The sequence below is a fragment of the Danio rerio genome, chromosome 7 (genome assembly GCF_052040795.2).
Source record: "Danio rerio strain M-AB ecotype USA chromosome 7, GRCz13ab, whole genome shotgun sequence".
Lineage (NCBI taxonomy): Eukaryota > Metazoa > Chordata > Actinopteri > Cypriniformes > Danionidae > Danio > Danio rerio.
In genome coordinates, this window is record NC_141027.1 from 58933259 (window position 1) to 58955098 (window position 21840).

The 21840-nt window shown below is 42.0% G+C and overlaps 1 protein-coding gene across 5 annotated transcripts in view; it reads left to right on the plus strand.

The window, feature by feature from the left end:
- Positions 1-16097, plus strand: part of LOC137496227 (uncharacterized) — a 336279-nt gene extending 320182 nt beyond the window's left edge. For 2 of the 5 annotated variants that reach the window (XR_015496311.2, XM_087261983.2), the window contains 2 exons: positions 13917-14039; positions 15369-16095. Coding sequence is in view for 1 of the 5 variants with exons in the window: in XM_087261983.2 (XP_087118109.1) it covers positions 13917-14035 (119 nt within the window). In the remaining 4 variants the exon portion in view is untranslated. Of the gene's footprint in view, positions 1-11527; positions 11685-12531; positions 12588-13879; positions 14040-15368 lie in introns of those variants that run through there. The other 3 variants (XR_015496310.2, XR_015496312.2, XR_015496309.2) reach the window with 3 other exon arrangements.
- The last annotated feature ends 5743 nt before the right edge of the window (positions 16098-21840 follow it).

Genomic DNA, 21840 nt, shown 5'->3' on the forward strand with positions numbered 1-21840 from the left:
TACGAATTAGATCGTACGAATTCATACGAATCAGCCACTAAATGAAAAAGTTACGAATTGCCGTGAGATTGTGTTGTGCAAATCTGCAAAACCTAATACATTGTGTCTGGGACATTTGCTACTCATCAAATGATATGTCCACAAGAGGCAATGTTAAGTAAAGTTTTGTAAGAGTCTTGTAACATTGTTTTTTCAAGAATTCTTCACTGCAGCCTGTAGCACGATCATGTACAAGATCAGATCCAGTAAGTAGTGGACATTGTAACGCCCAGTATTGTAAAGCCCATGCTACAGCAATGGTTCAGTTTCTAACATGCTTGTCTTCTATGTATTGGACATTGGTCATTGTGCTGAAGGCTGCAGCGAGGGCACACTAATTTTTTTAGGATCTCATACATGTTTTTCTTCATGTGGGAAAATACCTGAACATTGGACAGACAGTGAAACTAAATCATTTCTATGGGTGGGTGAAGAATGGTTTGAAATTTCAAGTGATATTTATGTGGTGTTTCACCAGCATGGACCACGACACACTTTGAGCTAGACATTATTGTAGGGATATAGGGATAAAAGAAATAATAAAGAAACAGTGGGATGAAGGGGAAGGGAAGTTAGAGGAAAAACAGGGAACATGTAGGTAGATTGATCGGGCATCCTACGATGATACTCGGAGACTAGAGTGGGGGTACCGTCTCTGTAATATTTTGGTAGAGTGATTGGACCACCGATTCAACGTAAGAGCTAAGAAAGGGTTGTGTGATTGTTAATGGGAAGCAAGGAAATAGAGGGAGAGGGAGGGTGTGTTCAGGACAGAGGTGGGGTTTTTTGTCAGACTCAAGTCAAGTCACTGCTTATTTCGAGTCCCTTTCAAGTCATTCTAATTATATATATATATATATATATAGCGGGGAAAATAAGTATTTGACACATCAGCATTTTTATCAGTAAGGGGATTTCTAAGTGGGCTACTGACACAAAATTCCTACCAGATGTAGCCATCAAGCCAAATATTGAATTCATACAAAGAAATCAGAACATTTAAGTATACAAGTTGAGTCATAATAAATAAAGTGAAATGACACAGGGAATAAGTATTGAACACATGAAGATAACAAGGTGCAAAATGGCATAGAAAGTCAGGAGATCTGTCAGTATTGAGAGAAAAACCCTGCTCCCTATCAGTACTAATTGATATCAGCTGCTTTAGTCCTAATTGATGGCCTATAAAGGCTTCTCATTACTCAGGAGGCACACAGGAAAGACTTCATGATGGGTAAAAACAAAGAACTCTCTCAAGATCTGCGTAGTCTTATCGTTGAAAAGCATTTTGATGGGAATGGTTATAGGCGCATTTCCAGAATGCTGAATGTTCCTGTGAGCACTGTGGGGGCTATTATCCGGAAATGGAAAAAGCATAAGTTCACCATAAACCGGCCACGATCAGGTGCTCCACGTAAGATCCCTGTCCGAGGAGTCCAAAGAATAATCAGGAGAGTTCTCCAAGAGCCAAGAACCACTCGGGCAGAACTTCAGGAAGACCTCGCATCAGCGGGTACTATTGTTTCAAAGAAAACTATAAGCAATGCACTGAACCACCATGGCATCCATGCACGCTCACCACGCAAGACTCCATTGCTGAACAAAAAGCATGTTGAGGCCCGGTTAAAGTTTGCGAAACAGCATTTGGAGAAGCCTGTGGATTATTGGGAAACTATAGTATGGTCAGATGAAAGCAAAATTGAACTGTTTGGCAGTCATTCTACACATCATGTTTGGAGAAGAAATGGCACTGCCCACCACCCCAAGAACACTATACCAACAGTTAAGTTTGGGGGTGGAAGCATCATGGTTTGGGGCTGCTTTTCAGCAAGGGGTACTGGCAGACTTCATATTATTGAAGGTAGGATGAATGGAGAAATGTACCGGGACATTCTGGATAAAAATCTGCTGCCATCTACCAGAAAGCTGAAAATGAAAAGAGGGTGGACATTTCAGCAAGACAATGATCCCAAACACAAGGCCAAGGAAACAATGAAGTGGTTTCAAAGAAAGAAAATCAAGTTGCTTGAATGGCCCAGTCAATCACCTGACCTAAATCCCATAGAAAATCTATGGAGAGAACTGAAGATCAAAGTTCATAAAAGAGGCCCAAGGAACCTTCAAGATTTAAAGACCGTTTGTGTGGAAGAATGGGCCAGAATCACTCCTGAGCAATGCAGACGACTGGTCTCTCCATACAAGAGGCGTCTAGAAGCTGTGATCACCAACAAAGGCTTTTCTACAAAGTATTAAGTAAAGTGTGTTCAATACTTATTCCCTGTGTCATTTCACTTTATTTATTATGACTCAACTTGTATACTTAAATGTTCTGATTTCTTTGTATGAATTCAATATTTGGCTTGATGGCTACATCTGGTAGGAATTTTGTGTCAGTAGCCCACTTAAAAATCCCCTTACTGATAAAAATGCTGATGTGTCAAATACTTATTTTCCCCGGTGTATATATATATATATATATATATATATATATATATATATATATATATATATAACCTGCATCACAGGTTATCCAGAGTTTCATGCAATTTTGGGTGTTTCATTTTTAACTTTCAACTTCTGTTGTAAGTTGATACCGCATGGCGAACAGAAAGAAAATCCTCCGCATTTCGTGACTCGGTGTTCCTATTGGTGTCTTATGTAAATGTACTCAGAAAGTCTCTGAAGTCGCGAGCTGTCAAAGACAGGGCATTACTCTGCCTTTCAGCATGAGCCCTCTAAGTTTAGCGTGTTTCCTCATTAAAGGCAACGAAAGCGTATGATTCGCGTTGTTGTGTCAGAATCCTTGTGAAATACAGTAATACTTAGAACGCTTAGTTTAAGCAAATTTGATGAACGCGATCATGTGTGTTGAATCTGAAGGGAGTCGCTCCAGCGCATTGTGTGTGCGTCTGTCTGTTTGTGTGTGTGTCTGTGTCAGGCCCGTTGAGGGGTGTCAGGGGTGAAGTGAGCAACATATCTGAATAGGGGTGTGTGCGAGATAGAGATCTGCAGGGGACTAAATTTTGAATCTTGCTCCCGCCCGCACCCGCCAGGTTTTAGCCCGAACTGCTCCCGCTTATATTGAGAATTTGCTGTCCCGCTGCACGACCTGCCCCGTTTTCTACCCGCCGCGCCCGATCCCGCTAAAGAGCGGGGAAGAACAAAACCGAAAATCACCCAGCTATACAGTCCAGACAGCCAAGCTGTCTGTATAAACACACACACACACACAGCACCAAGCACACACACACAAAGCTCTCATACGTGCGCGCACGCACTAACACACACACATAAGCACCAAGCAGACACACAGGCAAAGCTCTCTCTCTCTCATTCTCGCGCGCGCACTAACATACACACACACACAAGCACCAAGCACACACACAGGCAAAGCTCTCTCTCTCTCTCTCTCTCATTCGCATAGCAATATCCGCAATATTGCTAGACAGCTTGCTCCCATCCCAAATTAAAGCCGTTACCGACCGATCCCGCGATTTATTCGGAAATTTATTCCCGCGCCGCAGAAATCTGGTCAGGTCCCGCGGCGCCCACGGGACAGCCGTGGAAATGCATACCTCTAGTGCGAGACGTACATGAAGGACGGTGGGAGTGAGTTGCGCGCGACATACCTGAAGAGCTAGAAGGGGTGCGGTGGAGAGGGGTGTGCAATGTAGTTAAGGACCGGTTTGCGAGAGATTATCATTGATTTGCAGGCATCCGGGAGTCTCTGTGCATTTGCGGGATACTCCTAGTCTTAGCAACTGGGTGAATGTAAAAGAGGATTAAGCAAAATTGTATACTTTATAATTCATGTTCTCAACTCACAGCAATAAAACTTTACAATAAGTGCAACAGTTTGTATTCAATAGTTTATTATTATAATTTTCCATTTTCCATATTTGTAATGCCTGTATTTTGGCATTTTTTTTTGCAGTCCACTTAGAATCCAACATGGAAATCAATGTTTTTTTTTTTTTATTGGCATTGATTGTTTTGAAATTCAAATGGCATTAACATGCCTGTGTTTTTATTTCTGTAGTAAATATGGCTGTCAAGCCAGGGTCTTGATGGTTTATTGTGGGTATGTTGTTTACATGAAGAAATCTGTGTTACAATTTAAACAAAATTCTAATAACAAATATATTTTGAATTTAAATAGTTTTTGTCTTGCGTTTACATTCATTTTAGTTTAAATAGCCAAAATTACAAGTTTCAGTATTTTAAATGCGATTAATCGCGATAATTTTTTTTAAAGGTGCGATTAATTAGTTCTTTTTTTTTCATATATATACGCACACACACACACACACACACACACACACACACACACACACACATATATATACAGTATAAACTGTCATTTGAAATGACACTTTCATCACTAGTGAATCAGATGGCTTTCTGCTCAGGGGAATGTGTGTGTTTACTTCAAAGCCATTAAAATATCAGACGAGACTTCATCAAGAATCAAAATTCTAATTCTTTCTTTTATTACAATAAAACATTATTATATTAAAAGTAAAGATCATCTTCCTCAAAGACATTTTGTACATTTCAATAACTCCAATAAAAACGGTTTTGATTAGTAATATAAATTGCTAAGAATGAACTCTAAAGGCAATTTTGAACCTTTAGATTCCGGATTTTATATACATGCAGATCCATGGTCTGAAATGGTTTCTTGTTTTGCCTAACTTAATTCTTTTTTTTTACTCCGTTAAATTGTTTTTAAAAAAATGCATGCTAGTAAAAAAAAACTGGAACATAGCATTTAACAGATTGCTTTAATGCAATCTTTTTTTGATTAAACTTAACCCCTAACATGTCAAAAACGTAAACGTTAAACATTAGCATACAAATACAATACTATCAGTGCTTCTCAGGTTTGAAATATACTTGCGGTGGTAGCCGGATCAAAGCACACTATTTACCCACATCACATAGTTACCTATATGCGAAAAAAAAAAACATTTTCAAATTTTTACAATATTTCATTTATTTTGACAATGTTATACACTGTTTACTTTCAATGGGTTACAGTAAAAAAAAAAGCTGTGAAAAAAGACTTTCTCCTTTATTCAGGAGCCATGTGCATCGCTAAAGCAGGTCGCACACCAGAAGCGCCGCTCGGCGCCGCGACACGGCACGTACATGACAGTTTAAAATCAGCGCACATTCGAATGATATTTAACATGAAACTAATCAGATGGCGCTCTGTGGCGCGGCTGAAAATTGAACTGCGTACTGAGCCGTCGCCGGGCGCCGCCGACAGCCGCCGACTTGCGGCGCCGGTGTGTGTATCCTGATAGAAACCTATGTTTAGAATTCTAAAATGCATGGCGCGGCGTGGCGCTGCGCGGCGCGCCGCCGAGCGGCGCTTCTGGTGTGCGACCTGCTTAACGGGTCAAATCTGCTTCTCTCTCTCTTTCAACTTCAAAGCAAACTTGAGTGCAAAAGCATCTTAGATATGTTTATAAAATAGCCTATGCATTAGCCTAATGACATCATCAAAGTATTAAAATATACAGCAAATGAGAAATAAATGACAGAAAAAGGAATAAAATAAGGATATCTCAAAAAATGTTCATAATAATATTTACAAGATTTAGATTATTTAAAGAAGGCAAATGCGTTCTACTAATAATGGTGAATATTTTGCAGCCAGTTCAGACCAGTCATTTCGTCTTCTCCGAGTATACAGTAAAGTTGTCCTGAGTCGTTTAGATTCGAGAATGAATTGAATGTTTCTCTCGCTACTATGCGAGCAGTCAACTCCAAAACCAAGCGATAGTAGGCTTAAATGACAGCTTTAGAAAGCAAAAATCCTGGACGTTTTTGGACACTTAGAAACCCGACTGGACAAATTTTTTTAAGTCCCAAAAAGGCATGACTTTGTGGGTCTGCAGTGCGGGGGTGCTGACAGTTTGCAGGCTTTGATTAGCTGTCTTGATTAGCTGTCTCATTCATCATATTATGAATGAGAACAATCTTTACCTTTAGTAACAATTTATAAACAATTACCCACAATGTTACAAATATTTAGTTTATAAGCCAGTTAGTTTACTATCTTAGCAAAACATTTGCAGTATTATATGTGATTAGCACGCCATGGTTTACACATTGAATATCTCTGAGGTTTTGCTAATCGTTGATAGATTTTTTCAGCTGTACACAGTATCCAAGTGCATAATGTTTGTATTCCTCAATTCTTTCAAATAATACATAGCTGTAACTTTTAGACAGACAGACATTTGATTTGTCTTTGTAAATGGACATAGTGTGTGAATGTCAGTGAGTGTGCACATGTGACTAATATTACTGAACAGCTTTCACTCTTCGTCTTTCTGTCTGTTATAATCATGCATAAATGAATGGGGAGACATGAATAATGCAGCTGTTTTAAAGAGCACCACTTTATATGACAAACAAAGAACAAACAAAAAAACAATGCCACAAAGAGACTATGAGTACTGAGTCAGTGTTGGAAAAAGTATCTGTATGTTTAGTGTCCCTGCTGGAAACATTAGCGAAAACCAGCTTCTGATTGTAACTTATTTGTATATTATCCAAATGACTAAATAATAATCAAAAAATGTATTATAAGTTTTGGGGATAATCACCTGTCATTGAGGCAGGATTTTTATAGACTTTTTTGTATAGACAAATTACCAACCTATGTTACACTTGACGTCACACGTCCCCAGGTTCCCGGTTGCAATAGTAAACATGTCGTGTTGTGCGGTAGGATGCCAAATTCAAATAGAAAACTTGTACCGTACTCCACACTGCTTTTAATGCCAACCACTCTGCAGTTCTCATTCCATTTCAGGTAAGTTCACGCAATGCTGAATCATACACATTACTTGTTTTTGATTGCAGCAATGATTTCACCAAAACAGTTACTGTACTTATGGTTAATTAAACTGCGGACACTGAATGCTAAGAATGAAAAGTGTTCACATACCCTGCCGTACTGGTGCAGTCCACTGTCAGAATGCAGTTGTTTGGCTTGTTGATGATTACCCAGGCCTTGCACAGTTCCATCTTATTTCCTTGTCTTTGGCTATGCAGAACCTTGATTTTTAGCACTACATAGTTTTAAATCTGTTAATCATGGAACATTATTTCTGGCACATGACCAAACAGAACAAAATTGTTGGCATTCAAAAACTTGTAAGCCTTTAACTTCTCTCTTGTAAAATCACATGAAGTTTCATGAGGGTTATGTATTTCATGCTGGATGCTTGGCCATTTTGCCTTATGCAATATCCATTTTGAGGGTGCTATAGCCAATGGACCTGTCAGATGAACGCTGCTCACTTTAACGTTAATTTTGCCAAATCACTGTCCTTATCACTGGGAGACAAGCTGTTATGATACGCTAAAAGCATTATGTAAATTATATATATATAATATGTAACCAATAGAATTTATTTCTAAGACAACAATAAACGTTTGAGATTACAGAAGTAACCCTTCGTTTCCTTGAGAAGGGGAACGGAAGTGCTATACAGTGGATTTGATCTTGGAAAATCCACCTATGGGAGGATTCGGTTCAGAAGCCGCTTGTCTGAAAGAGTATTGAACGGGCCAATGAAGCAATGAATTGGCAGCGTAAGTTTGCGCAGGTGTGCCTCATTGCCAATTATCCCAGCATATAAACACAGCTGGAGCGAGCAAACGCCATCCTTTTAAGCTGAAGAGACTTTCAAACAGCTAAGGGACAGTCATTATGGCGACGGAGTATAGCACTTCCGTTCCCCTCCTCGGGGAACGAAGGGTTACTTCTGTAACCTCAAACGTTCCTCTTCGGTTGGGGAACTTCAGTGCTATACAGTGGATTTGATCTTGGAAAATCCACGTATGGGAGAACTATGGAAAACGCCATAATGACTGCACCTTACCATCGCCCCCGATGAGGGGATAGTCAAGCAAGCGTGACGCACCCACATCATGGGAGGCGCGGTCCTCCAAGTGTCCCTGGCCCTAATTTATCCCACTTCAACAGAAGTTTTATGGATTTAGATAATTTTTTGGGAAGTCGTGAGTGTCTAGATAATTCTAGGAAATACGACAGTACGTTGGGAAGCTGCAGAGGCTATCCGCTACCCAAGGGGGGAATAGATGGCAGAATTTACATATGGACTAGCTCTAAGAAGGGGGAGTACGCATAGAAAAAAGAGGTTAGCGGAGAGGGAAGACACGGGACCACCCAGGGGGGGGACTTAACTGTGGCGGAATAAGCATATGGGATCGCCTAGTGGGGATCACACATAGCAGGCACCTGTACCCAAGACAAACCTTGCAAATGTGTTGGGTATCTCCCAGCCCGCAGCTCTACAGATGTCTGTTAGATGCTCCGAGTGGAGTGTGCATGCACTCTCAGGGGACGGCTCACCTCGGCTCTGATAAGCGAGAGAATGGCATTTTGTTTGCATATTCTCCCTGTGTTCGTGTGGGTTTGCTCTGGGTGCTTCCTCCTTATTCCGAAGACATGCGGGATTGGCGAATTGTGTCTGTGAATGTGACAGTTATTTCCCCGTACTGGGTTGCAGCAGGAAGGGCATCCACTGCGTAAAACATATTCTAGAACAGTTAGTGGTTCATTCCGCTGTGGCAACCTCTGAATACAAAGTGAATATGGACCTTCAGCTTGCACTGGGGCGGTTTGCTACCAAGTGTGACCTGGCTGGGATGAGAACCAGCATCTTCAAGTCCATAGTCCTAGTGCTCCACTGGAAAAAGGGGGTTTACCATCTCCAGGTTGAAGGAAACTCCTTACCCCAGGTGGAGGAGTTCAAGTATCTTCTGTTTTGTTTACGATTGAAGGAAGGATGCAACATGAGAGTGACAGGTGGATTGGTGCAGCGGCAGCAGTAATGCAGTCGATGTACTGGTCCATTGTGGTAAAGACGGAGCTGAGGGGAAAGGAAAAGCTTTCGATTTATCGGTCAATCTACGCTCCTACTCTCATCTACGTTAATGAGCTTTGGGTCTCGGATACAAGTGGCCGAAATGAGTTTCCTTTGCAGGGTGGTAGGGCGCACCCTTATAGATAGGGTGAGGAGCTCGGAGTAGAGCCGCTGCTCCTCCACATTGAGAGAAGTCAGCTGAGATGGCTTGTGCATGTGTTTTGGATGCCTCCTGGATGCCTACTTAGAGAAGTGTTTCAGGCATGTCCCGCTGGGAGAAAGCCTCAGGGAAGCACTAGGACATGCTGGAGAGACTATGTTTCTTGACTGGCCTGGGAATGCCTCGGGATCCATCCGAAGAGGCTGGAGGAAGTTTCTAGGTAGAGGGAAGGCTGGGGTTCTCTTCTAAGACTGCTTTCCCCGCAACCTGGGCCCTGGAAAAGCGGTTGAAAATAAATTAATGATTGAACACTGCTCTTCCAAGTCTAAGACCATTCTAAGAATATTCTAAAAATCACACAATATTTGACAAACACATTGCTAAGTAGTTGCTAGTATGTTGCTAGGGCAGTATGATTATAAATTGTGTGTCATTTATAGTCATATGCCCTAACACACTAGCATTCCATTTTGTACAGATAATAATCTTAAAACACTGGTAAACACATTACAACATTACTTTCGGCAAAACTAATAGTTAATATAAAAAACTTCATACAAAGTTGTAGATGCACAATGAGCATTAGAATTATTCATAGTGATCAGTATAATAAATATATTTCATCTACTCTCAAGTCCACACACACACACGCATACACAGTTAGGATGACATGCTTTGAAGATTATATTTTAAGCAGCAACCTGGCTCTTCTGCAACAAAATATTGTTGGATCCTACACACCATGTCACTTGCAATGCTCAAATCTGTTATCCGACAACAGAGCATCAGCATGTTCCCAGAATAAAATATGTGATTTGAATACATTAGCATAATGATGTCTTTCCTATGAATACAATTGTGTCAATGAACACCATACACACAACAACACTATACATTTCAGCAGTTTGTCTGTAGACTGTGATTTTGAAATTTAATTTTTTCATCTTTATGCCCTAGTTCTTCTACTGGGTAAGTCTAGGGTGTTATCTAATTATAAAAATCAACAGACAATTCTTCTTCTTATTATTTTTTTTAAATGACCATAAAGATTTTAAATTTTTGGAAAGGTTTTTGACAGGGCTGTTAAGTGATTGTTAACACTCACATAAAAAGATACAGAAGCTGTCACTGAGGCGGTAACTCCACTCTTTCAGTGTAATGATGGTGATGTTTTCTTGGATTTATGTTCGTGTGTTGGTTTTAATGCGCTACATTTAAGCTCACCATGGCCTTTAAGTGAGTTGGTGTGAACAAAATGTTGCCGCTGAGTGGCTGTTGGAATGTTTCAATCAATATTCTTTGCTATATGGTGTGGAGTGGTCAATAGTCACTACAGAATGGACACAATAAAAACAATACTGCCTTGCTCTGAAAATCCAGATGAAAAGAATAAATGACTTGCATTAACCATGTTCTACTAATAGTGGGTTCTCTCTGTGTCTGTGTGTGTGTGTGGGTTTGTGTGTGTCTGTGAATTATACGTGTGACCAAAATAGCTATAGACATCATGATTTAAGGTGGTGAGTTATAGATAATGGGATTTCCATTAGGTGGGCTGTGATTTAAGACACAGCACCACCTTCTTTATTATGCCAGACTCAAGCACCATTTCCAACAGTCATCATTCCTGCTTCATCATTAGCTACAATGAAGTGCATCATTATAAAGCATTACATGCTTCATCTCTGTGTCATTTATTGTCATACTAAGGTTTCTGAGGGGATCAGTAAACTACAAGTAATGCACTTTTGAAACTCTAACAAATGCAGTCGTGTCGAATTGCTGAAACAACCATGCTGGAAGATTGCCATATTCCCAAATGGCAATGCTAAGATTTGTCAGGCTCAGATTTGGTTCAATAGTTCAGGTAGCGTGAAGAATTATTTTTCATGTGATTTGCCAACCACACAGTCGTTCATTGTAAATCTTTGACACCTCCCGGTGTAGACTTTTTAGAGAGGTTTGATTGGGAATCTTGGCCAAAAATTAACTCCTGAGTTAATGTTGGGACATTTAAATTGTTGAAACAATTCCACAAATAATGCAAAATTAAATCTAAAGGAGATACAACACAATATTAGAATGTCCATTTATGTCTTGCTACAAGTTTTGTGTTCAAGGATTCTTATTTTCTGTGATTTCAGTGTTTTTGTTTTTGTTTTCCCTTTCCCGTTTATAGTTTTCTGAGTGTGTTCTTAATAATAGATGGTGGTTCATTCCACTGAGGGGACCCCTGATAAATTAGGGACTAAGCTGAAGGAAAATGATTGAATTCTCTTAATGATTACTGTGTTCCTAATTGAGGCCTTGAGATAAAGAACCATACAGTATAAGTCCATGTTTTCAGATTTCGAGTAAAAAGATTTTTTTTCATTTGGATTGGAAATATTATATTATATATGTTTTTTACTTGAAGATGGACAACAAAGGTGACGCAGTGGGTAGTGCTGTCGCCACAAAGCAAAAAGGCCTCGGTTGGTGTTTCTGTGTGGAGTGTGCAGGTTATCCCTGCGTTCGTGTGGGTTTCCTCCGGGTGCTCTGGTTTCCGCCACAGTCCAAACCATGAGGAACAGGTAAATTGGGTAGGCTAAATTGTCCATAGTGAATGAGTGTGTATGGATGTTTCCCTGAGAAAGCTTCTCAATTCTAAAGAGATAACATTTTTCAGTGTCAGTATTAAAAATCTAAGGTTATTGTGGTTTCTATTTCTCAAATGTAGAAGAACAGTATGTGTAACTTCAGGTAAATATTAGGTATTTATAATTTATAATAATTTATTATTATTATTACTATTTAAAAATAGAAAACACAGTATGAACAATGTACAATACATATAGACCTTCTTATTGTCAGGGTTCTGCCACTCTGGTCTTGTAAATTCTTGTTTTGGTGGCAGATCTCGGACACTACCTGTGTCTGGTCCTGTTTCTGTCTCTGTGTGTGCGCGCGCCGTCGTGGGTGTACGCAGAGTGTGCGCGCTCCTGCTTGACGCGGCCGCGCGCGCGCTCTGCGTCCCTCAGATGCGTGCGCTTTTGTACTCGTGTTTGTGTTTTCGTCTGTCAGCAGCGTGGTGTTTCATTCCCAGCGTCTCAGTCTTGTTGGTTTCGGTTTTGGTCGGCGCTGGGATGAAGCATGCATGCTGCATGTGTGAGCGCACGGTGAGTGTTTTCATTCATCGTGTGCTCGTGTCTTGCGTCTTTTGTCAAAGCACGTGGCTCGGTGTTTACATTGTGGTCACGTGCTTTTGTCGTGTGCTTTAGTGTTGTGTTATGTGAGCGCATGGCTTGTATTGTCTCTCTGTGTCATGCGCTCTCCCGTCTATTGTCTTGTCCCACCCACCTTGTTATCTTGTTTGTAATTATTATTTTCACCTGTCCGCCTGTCTGTTTATTGGTTTGTCTTTCCTATTTATTCTCCTAGTGCGCTCTGTTCTGTGCTGGTCCGTTGTTTATTGTCTCCTTTCCCTGTTGTATGAGGTATGCTGATTCCGGTTCTACAACAGTGATTTAGAGTTTTGTGTCTTGCCTAGTTCTAGACCAAGTCTAGTTTAGTTTATAATATAATGTCGTGTTTTTCCCCACATGGGGAGATTTGAGTTTTGTTTTTGTTTTTTTCCAATAAATTCTTCATTCCCCGCATTTGGGTCCTCGCCTCCTCTTCATCACCCCCATTCCCTGACACTTATAGCACAGGCCATAACAATCAATTATTAACAACAAATAAATACAACAATAAATGCATACAAAGAAAGAAAGTCTTATTTGTTTTATTTCGACTAGAATAAAATAAGTTTTTATTTTTTTTAAAAAACATTTTAAGGACAAAAGTATTAGCTTCTTTAGGGTATTTTAACCCTAACTACCCTAACCTCCCTAGTTATCCTAATTAACCTAGTTAAGCCTTTAAGTATCATTTTAAGCTGTATAGAAGTGTCTTGAAAAATATCTAGTCAAATATTATGTTCTGTCATCATGACACAGATAAAATAAATCAGTTATTATAAATGAGTTATTAAAACTATTATGTTTAGAAATGTGTTGAAAACTGCTTTCCATTTAACAGAAATTGGGGGAAAAATAAACGGAAGCTAATACTTCAGGGGGGCTAATGATTCTGACTTCAACTGTACATCATTGTTAATATTGTTGTGTATTTAGAAAAGCTGGTGTAGCGCACCTGTGTATATACTACTTCAATTTGTTCTTGCACTACACCACTCACAATGAATAAACTTTAAACATAGAGTCAGAGGACAGAAAATCCCAGAAAAACAAGACAGTTCTGCATTTGTTTTTTAGTTTTATAGCAATTAAGGGTGTTCAGGAAGATCCATGGAGTGTTATACTGTATTTCAAATGCTTATTTGTGTAAGAAAGCGTAACGTAATGTGGGTGTATCCAAAGACTGTAAAATACTAATTGCTTTTTTTTTTTAATTTAAATAGTAGAGAGGAGAAATACTACAAAAAGCAAAGATTATAATAAGTTTATGAAAGTTTATCTCTCTGGTATTAATGTTCAAGTTTGGAAATAACTTTTTCTGGTGTATATATAAATAAAACTATATAATAGTATATAGTATATATAATTTAAAACTATTTTATTTCACATGTTATTTAATAAAATGTATGTTATATCAATATCTTTAATTCCACAAATAAGGGTATTTGTAAGACACTGCAATGCATGCATAATAGTAATAATATGTTGTTATGATGTCAGAGAAGAGAAAACAAGAAGAGATGCTAAAAGCATCTTTTTAATTACAGAAAACAAAACATAAAGTAACCTCTATCATTGTGTCAGTGCTGACAGAGGATTACAGCCTACATAAGAAGCCTAATGGGTGCAGCTGTGGCAGACGCTGTGCACAGGATCTCTGGGCTATGGAGCACTATAGGACCACCAGAACTGGAATCACCTAACAGTGTAAGGACAGAGAATCGGAAAGAAATAAGAATTCACATAAATGCATGTATTTGGTGATAGAAACAAAACACAAGCACATAAAAAAGTCACAACAAAATCAATGTAAGGACTAACTAGGACTAACTATATAAGAACTAATGATGAGTTAATGCATGTGCTAAACATGAACTAACTTAATGACATGGGTCATAAGTTGTCAATAACAGCTACCTTAATTACTGGTTTGTATATGATTGTTTGTTAATTAATGTACTAATTACCATATTAGTTTATGCTGAATTTAACCATCATAAACACATAGTATGTTAATGTATAATTATATCATGACTTTACTTGAAGGGGCATATCTTCATTAACCAATTTTTAACAACTCATGAACTCCTTATGCTCGTCTGTCTACTGCATTTACACTGAATAACAACAGAAAAGTTTTCTGTCAACATGAACAGATTAAACACAAGAATTCATGAGTAGTTAATGATGAGTTAACAGGGATGTGCCCCTCCAAGTAAAGTCATGGAATAATTCTACATTAACAGCTCATGAGTTCATGTTAGTTACATTTAGCTTAAACTTAAATGTTCATAATACATTAATTAATAACATGTTCTAACAAGTAATCAAGGTAGCCATTATTTATACATGAACTCTTATGACTCATGTTGTAGGTAAAGTTGGTTTATCATTAACGCATACCTTAGTTCATCATTAATTCAGAATAAGGTAATGTTTAGTTTACATATTAATACATCATTATTCATGAACTGTTTCTGCAAAGTGTTTGTTTCAAACCCCCGATGTTGGTCTAGAGCAGGGGTCATCAACTATATTTGTCAGAGGGCCAGAGTTTTACCAGACTGGACCCCGGACAAGAAAATCAAATAAAAGTCTAATTTTGGCTTAACATTATGTTTACTATTCATAATTTTTCCATTTCATTACAAAACTAAAGGCATTTGATTGAGGCTCCCATCACCTGTACCACAGTTAACTTTATTTATAGAGCACTTGAAAAACAAACCTGGAGGAAGTGACAGGAAAAGGTCTCAACAGAAGTAAAATGGCACTTTCAAAGACCATGAAACGCAAAGCTGATGTAGAAAACAGGTCTTTTAATGATGACCGGACTGAAAAGTACGCATTTATCATGCCAACCTTGACATGCTTCACCAGTATGCCTAATTTGTAGCAAAACTATTGCTGCTGCACTTGAACACACTAAAGAAGGTGGGAGAAGGCAACGTAACAGACTAAATGAAGATATTCATCACACAATTAAAAGACAACTTTCTGCAAGATTCGATGACTGATTGATTCCTTCATTTCCAGGGATGTCATTGGATTTGCGCGTGATCCATTCACCATCAGCCCAAGCAGAGAATTCTCCACAAACGCAATGAAAAGGCTGCCATTAGATGAGGTGACCATTTAGAGCCAGCTGGCTGAAATTCAGGCCGCAGGTGACATGAAGGCAGCTCTTCATGGTGCTGAAAGCCTGAGCGCATTTTGGGTCTCTTTTCCCAAGACCAATGACACATTGAAAATGCTGGCTATGTATGTGCTAACAATGTTCGGTTTAACCTACACCTGTGAGGCTGCATTCTCCAACATGAACTCGATAAAAACACACAAGAGGAACCGACTGTCAGCCCAGTCTTTGGAGGACTGTTTGCGCATAAGTCTGACAGTGGCCAAGCCTGATGTAAAAAAAAGTTGTCAGCGTCAGAGGGCAAATATAACTTTAGCCATTGATTAAGTACTGTAAGTAGCTCGTTTAAGCATTGTGATTTGAATTCAAGCCCACTTAGTGTTTCAGTTGATGTGAAAACATTATTTGTGATCTGTTTTGTTCTGGTACCAGGTTGTTTATTTACCATGCTATTTTAACTTGTGCCAGATTGTTTTTTCTCCTTTTTTAGTCCTGAGGAGTCTGCTAGTTTCAAGCATGTTGTTGAGACTTAGAAAAAATAAAATGTTAAGTAAGGGCATGAGGAAAAGCTTTTTTTTTTTTTTTTTTTTCAAACCTGTTTGAAACAATAAATCCTTCTGGCCACATAGTTTGTCTGAGTCTTTCCTCATTTCAGAGTGCAGCCTAAATATAGTCATAAATGGTGGTTAATCTGACAAGACACTCAGTTGTTGTTATTTTTAGTTGCTTTAATAGTGTGGACCACTTTTCTTTTTGATCCTGACAATTTTGTAATCCAGTCGCGGGCCGAATTGAATGGCTTAGCGGGCCGAGTTCTGCCCGCAGACCACCAGTTGTTAATCAGTGGTCTAGACGAAAAATGGGGTTTAACAATTATGTGTAATTAAAATAAATTCCTACAAATTTTGACTTTATTTACAATACTAAAAGTAAACAAAACAATGAATTAATAAAAAATAAAGAAAAAGAAAGCAAAGCAAAATATATTTTTACAATATATACAATACTGGGACGAACACAAAAACGGGGGTAAACAAGAGAGCTGGCAGAAGGGACATGGGTGGCGCTAAAGAAATGAAAAGAACAAAACCAAAACAACATTTAACTTCCCAGAAGCATCTAACTAATTAAATGAAACAAAATAACAAACACGCAAAGAGTCTTTCGAGTTCTAACTATCTACTCTATCTATCCAAATGGTACAAGACGTGGCGCTTTGCTTCTAATGCCTAGTTCACACTAGAGGATTTTAAGCCTGATTTGAGCCCGATTTGGAAGTTAACGAGCTCGCCGACAGATCGGGCTGTGATCGGGAAGAAATCTGCGGGTGCTCGGCGCTCGCCGCTCTTTATGTGTGAACTACTGAGCAACGCATCAACGAGGCTCGCTGACGCGTCGCCGACACCTCGCAGACGGAAATCCAACATTCAGCATGCTAAATATTCCAGAGCAGTCGGCCGACTCAACCCCACGTGTGGTCAGATGTAGTGACGAGCTGCAGCCAATGAGAGAGCATATCAGCATAAGCTGAATGGCTGTGTGTTCAGGAGCTCAGCAGAAACATCTGTGATTGGTCAGAATGGGCATCGGTGCACTCGCTTCATTCTGCGTTAGCACAGACATGAGAGTAGGCTATATCAACAGTGGAACTAGAATTCTGCAACTATTAGAATTACCACACTGCTCATTCTGACCGTTCTCATATGAAACGCCATATTGTCACAACATATTTACATTCAAAGCTATTATTGAGATATTAAAATTAAAATATTTTTTTGGCAATACAGCCTATAAATATGTAGTTAAGATACTAAAACACTTAAAGGTCTTGGCTTTCATTTTCACTTTCAAACAGGAGCTATTTGACAGCACAGAATATGCTGTTTTGAAAGATATCTGAAGTAAATTGATGTTTTTGCCATCAGAAAGTTTTGTTTATGTTAGCAGGAAGTTGCCAGGCAAGAAAATGCACACATATTTAAAGCCACAGCGAAAAGTATCAGACATGCATCCAGTCATTTTGACCAAGATGGTAATTTAAGGCAGAAATGCTCAGTTCTTTACTGTTTTGTAATAATAATAAAAAAATAACAATGTCAGAAAGAAATACACTAATAGTTAGAAAATGGCAGGGTGTTATAAATATGTTAGTTTTATTTCAAAGAGTTATAAAATTACAAAAATTAAAAACTCTGTGTATCTATCCACTCAAACCTTGCAGATGAGTGATTAATCCACTGATAAATCAGCTGATTTGACGATGTTTTTAAATGCTTTCTCTAAAGCTTGAAAAGCTGTCAGTGATGTAATCAGCACACAAGCAGCCAATAGTGTTCAGCTTTTTTCTGACGACTCCTCCCTCAAATTTTCATTGGCTGTGGTTTGGTAGCTTGAATGAGCTGATGGGAAATGAGATGTTGTCAGATCATGTAGTGTGTGACCCCCCTCTTGTGGACCGTTCACGGAGTGTTGCGTAGTGTGAACACCACAGAGATCAAAAGACACAAAGTCAAGTCATGTAGTGTGAACAGCACAGCGATCTGCTGATGTTTAAAATCCTGTAGTGTGAACGTTCGAGGTTACTAAAGTAACCCTTCGTTCCCCGAGGAGGGGAACGGAAGCACTATAAGTGGATTTGATTGTTAAAATCCACGCATTGGGAGGTTCGGTTCAGAAGCTACTCATCTGAAAGAGTATTGAACGGGCCAATTAAGAATGAATTGGCAGCGCAAGCCTGCGCAGGTGAGCGGCATAAGCAATCAACTGAGTATATAAGCTCACCTGGCGCCAGCAGACGCTATCCTTTTTAAGCTGAAGAGACTTTTAACAGCTAAGGGACAGTCATTATGGCGACGGAGTATAGTGCTTCCGTTCCCCTCCTCGGGGAACGAAGGGTTACTTTAGTAACCTCGAACGTTCCCCTTCGGGGGGAACTCCAGCACTATAAGTGGATTTGATTGTTAAAATCCACGCATTGGGAGACCATTGAAAGCGCCATAATGACTGCACCTTACCAACACCCACCATGAGAGAGCGGTCAGGCAAGCGTGATGCACCCAGATCACGAGAGGCGTGGTCCTCCAACGTGCCCTTGGCCCTAACTTATTCTACTTCAAAAGAAGTTTTACGGAATAGGTATCTTTTTTGGGAGTCGCTAGCGTCTAGATAATTCTAGGAATACACGACAGTACGTTGGGAAGCGTGCCATCCCAGTAGGGAGGACGCTGCGGAGACCATCCGCACCCAATAGGGGGAAACAAATGGAATTACATATGGACTAACCCTGAAAAGGGGGAGTGCGCATAAAAGGTGGTTAGCAGATAGGGAAAGCACGGGTCCGCCCAGGGGGGGAACTTAACCGTGGCGGAAAAAGCATATGGGGATCACCAGCGGGGATCGGCCATAGCAGGCACCTATACCCAAAACGCGGGCTGACCAGCGGGCAGACCTACTACGTAATGGGCCAGCAAGTGACTCCTCCGCTGAGTCAGTGCTGGGGGCCTCGGAGGAATCTGCAGGGCTCACCAAATGGGGAACTTTACTGACAGACAGGAGGGTGCACATCTCTCCGTGTTAGGGAAAAAAGGCACCGCAAGCGTGTACAACACCTACCAAGTTGTTACCTTAATCACCAAAGGTACCTAACACCCTTGAGGAAACCGGCTCCACTCGCAGATTATAAAATCTTTCAAATGTGTTGGGTGTCGCCCAGCCCGCAGCTCTACAAATGTCTGTTAAAGAAGCGCCACGCGCACACGCCCAAGAGGATGCAACGCTCCGAGTGGAGTGCGCATGCACTCCCGGGGGGCGCGGCTGACCTCTGCTCAAATAAGCACATGAAATGGCCTCCACAATCCAGTGGGATAAACGTTGTTTAGACACGGCACTTCCCTGCTGCCGTCCGCCATAACAGACAAAGAGCTGCTCAGAAGATCTAAAGTTCTGAGTACGGTCCACATAAATGCGCAGAGCGCGAACTGGACAAAGTAAGGACAGGGCTGGGTCTGCCTCCTCCGGGGGCAGCGCTTGCAGGGTTACTACCTGATCTCTAAAAGGAGTGGTAGGAACTTTGGGCACATAACCCGGGCGGGGTCTCAGAATAACGTGAGAAAATCCCAGCCCGAATTCCAGGCACGAGTCACTGACCGAAAATGCCTCCAGGTCCCCGACCCTCTTAATGGAGGCCAACGCGACCAGCAGAGCTGTCTTCAGGGACAGAAATCTTAAAGATACTGTATCGAGTGGCTCGAAGGGATCAAATCGCAGGCTTGTGAGAACGAGGGCGAGATCCCAAGAGGGCGTGAGAGGGGGGCGAGTTGGATTAATTCGCCTAGCGCCTCTGAGGAACCGGATGATGAGGTTATGCTTTCCCACGGTGCCGCCAGCCACCGCGTCATGGTGAGCGGAGATGGCAGCAACGTAAACCTTGAGAGTGAAGGGCGACAGCCTGCTGTCCAGCTTCTCTTGAAGGAAAGAGAGCACAACACTGATCTGGCAAGATCGGGGGTCTTCTCTGCGAGAGACACACCACTCAGTGAATAGACTCCACTTCAGGGCGTAGGCGCGCCTCGTGGAGGGGGCTCTAGCCTGAGTGATGGTATCAACCACCGCGGGCGGCAGGTTACCTAAGTCTTCCTCGCGTCTATGGACCACACGTGGAGGTTCCAGAGATCGGGACGAGGGTGCCAGACGGTAACAAAACCTGCTCCTCGTCCTCCCTGACCTTGCACATTAACTGCGCGATCAGGCTCACTGGGGGAAACGCATACTTGCGTACGCCCCGAGGCCAGCTGTGGGCCAGTGCATCCGTGCCGACAGAGCCCTCGGTCAGGGAATAAAACAACTGGCAATGAGCGTTCTCGGGGGAAGCAAACAGATCGATCTGGGCCTCCCCGAATCGCGCCCATATCAGCTGAACAGACTCGGGGTGGAGTCTCCATTCTCCAGAGTGAATCTGCTGCCGTGAGAGCACATCGGCTGCACGGTTGAGCATACCTAGGATGTGAATGGCGCGCAGCGACTTCAGCCGCGGGTGACTCCAGAGGAGCAGACGGCGGGCGAGCTGAGACATGCGGCGAGAGCGCATACCCCCCATGCGGTTGATATACGCTGCTGCCGCCGTACTGTCCGTCCTGACCAGCACGTGTTGCTGCCCCAGCGCCGGAGAAAAACGGCGGAGAGCAAGGAACACTGCCAACAGCTCTAGGCGATTGATGTGCCAATGCAGCTGGGCACCTACCCACAGGCCCGCAGCTGCATGCCCGCGGCACACGGCTCCCCAGCCTGTGCTGGAAGCATCTGTCGAAACAACAACATGACTGGACGCCTGTCCCAGAGGCACACCGGCCTGCAGGAACGAGGGGCTGAGGGTGCGGCACAGCGCAGTAACAGAGACTCGGTGTGTGCCCGCATGCCATGCGCGTCTCGAAACTCGATCTTGAAGCCAGTGCTGAAGTGGTCTCATATGGAGCAATCCGAGCGGCATGACGGCCGCAGCAGAAGCCATATGCCCCAGGAGCCTCTGAAAATATTTCAGTGGGACCACTAACTTGCTGTCGAGCTCCCTCAGACAGTTCAGCAGCAGGCGAGCGTGCTCTCCAGAGAGGCGCGCTACCATGGTGACCGAGCCCAGCTCCATCCCGAGAAAAGAGATCCTCTGCACCGGGGCGAGTTTGCTCTTTTCCCAGTTGAACTGCAACCCCAATAGGCGGAGATGCCGGAGCACCTCGTCTCTGTGCGCAGTCAATTGCTCCCGAGAGTGGGCTAAATCAGCCAGTCGTCGAGATAATTGAGTACGCGGATGCCCGCAAGCCGCAGAGGCGCTAGGGCACCCTACGCGAGTTTGGTGAAGACCCGCGGAGACAGAGAGAGCCCGAAGGGGAGGACCTTGTACTGCCATGCTCGACCTTCGAACGCAAACCGCAGAAACTGACGGTGGCGTGGAAGAATGGAGACATGAAAATACGCGTCCTTCAGGTCTATGGCTGCAAACCAATCCTGAGGACGAACGCATCGGAGGATGCGCCTCTGCGTAAGCATTCTGAACGACAGCTTGTGAAGGAAGCGATTCAAAACGCGCAGATCTAGGATTGGCCGTGACCCACCGCTCTTTTTGGGTACGATGAAGTACGGGCTGTAAAACCCGCTCTCCATCTCGGCTGGAGGTACCGGCTCGATTGCACCCTTCGCCAGGAGGGCAGCAATCTCCTCTCGCAAGACAGGGGCGGACAGGGGATTGACCCTGGTGAAATACACGCCCGTAAACCTGGGAGGCCGTTTGGAGAACTGTAGTTCGTAGCCGAGTCTGATCGTGCGTATGAGCCACCGCGAGGGGCTGGCCCGCGCTAACCAGGCAGGCAGAGCCCTCGCTAA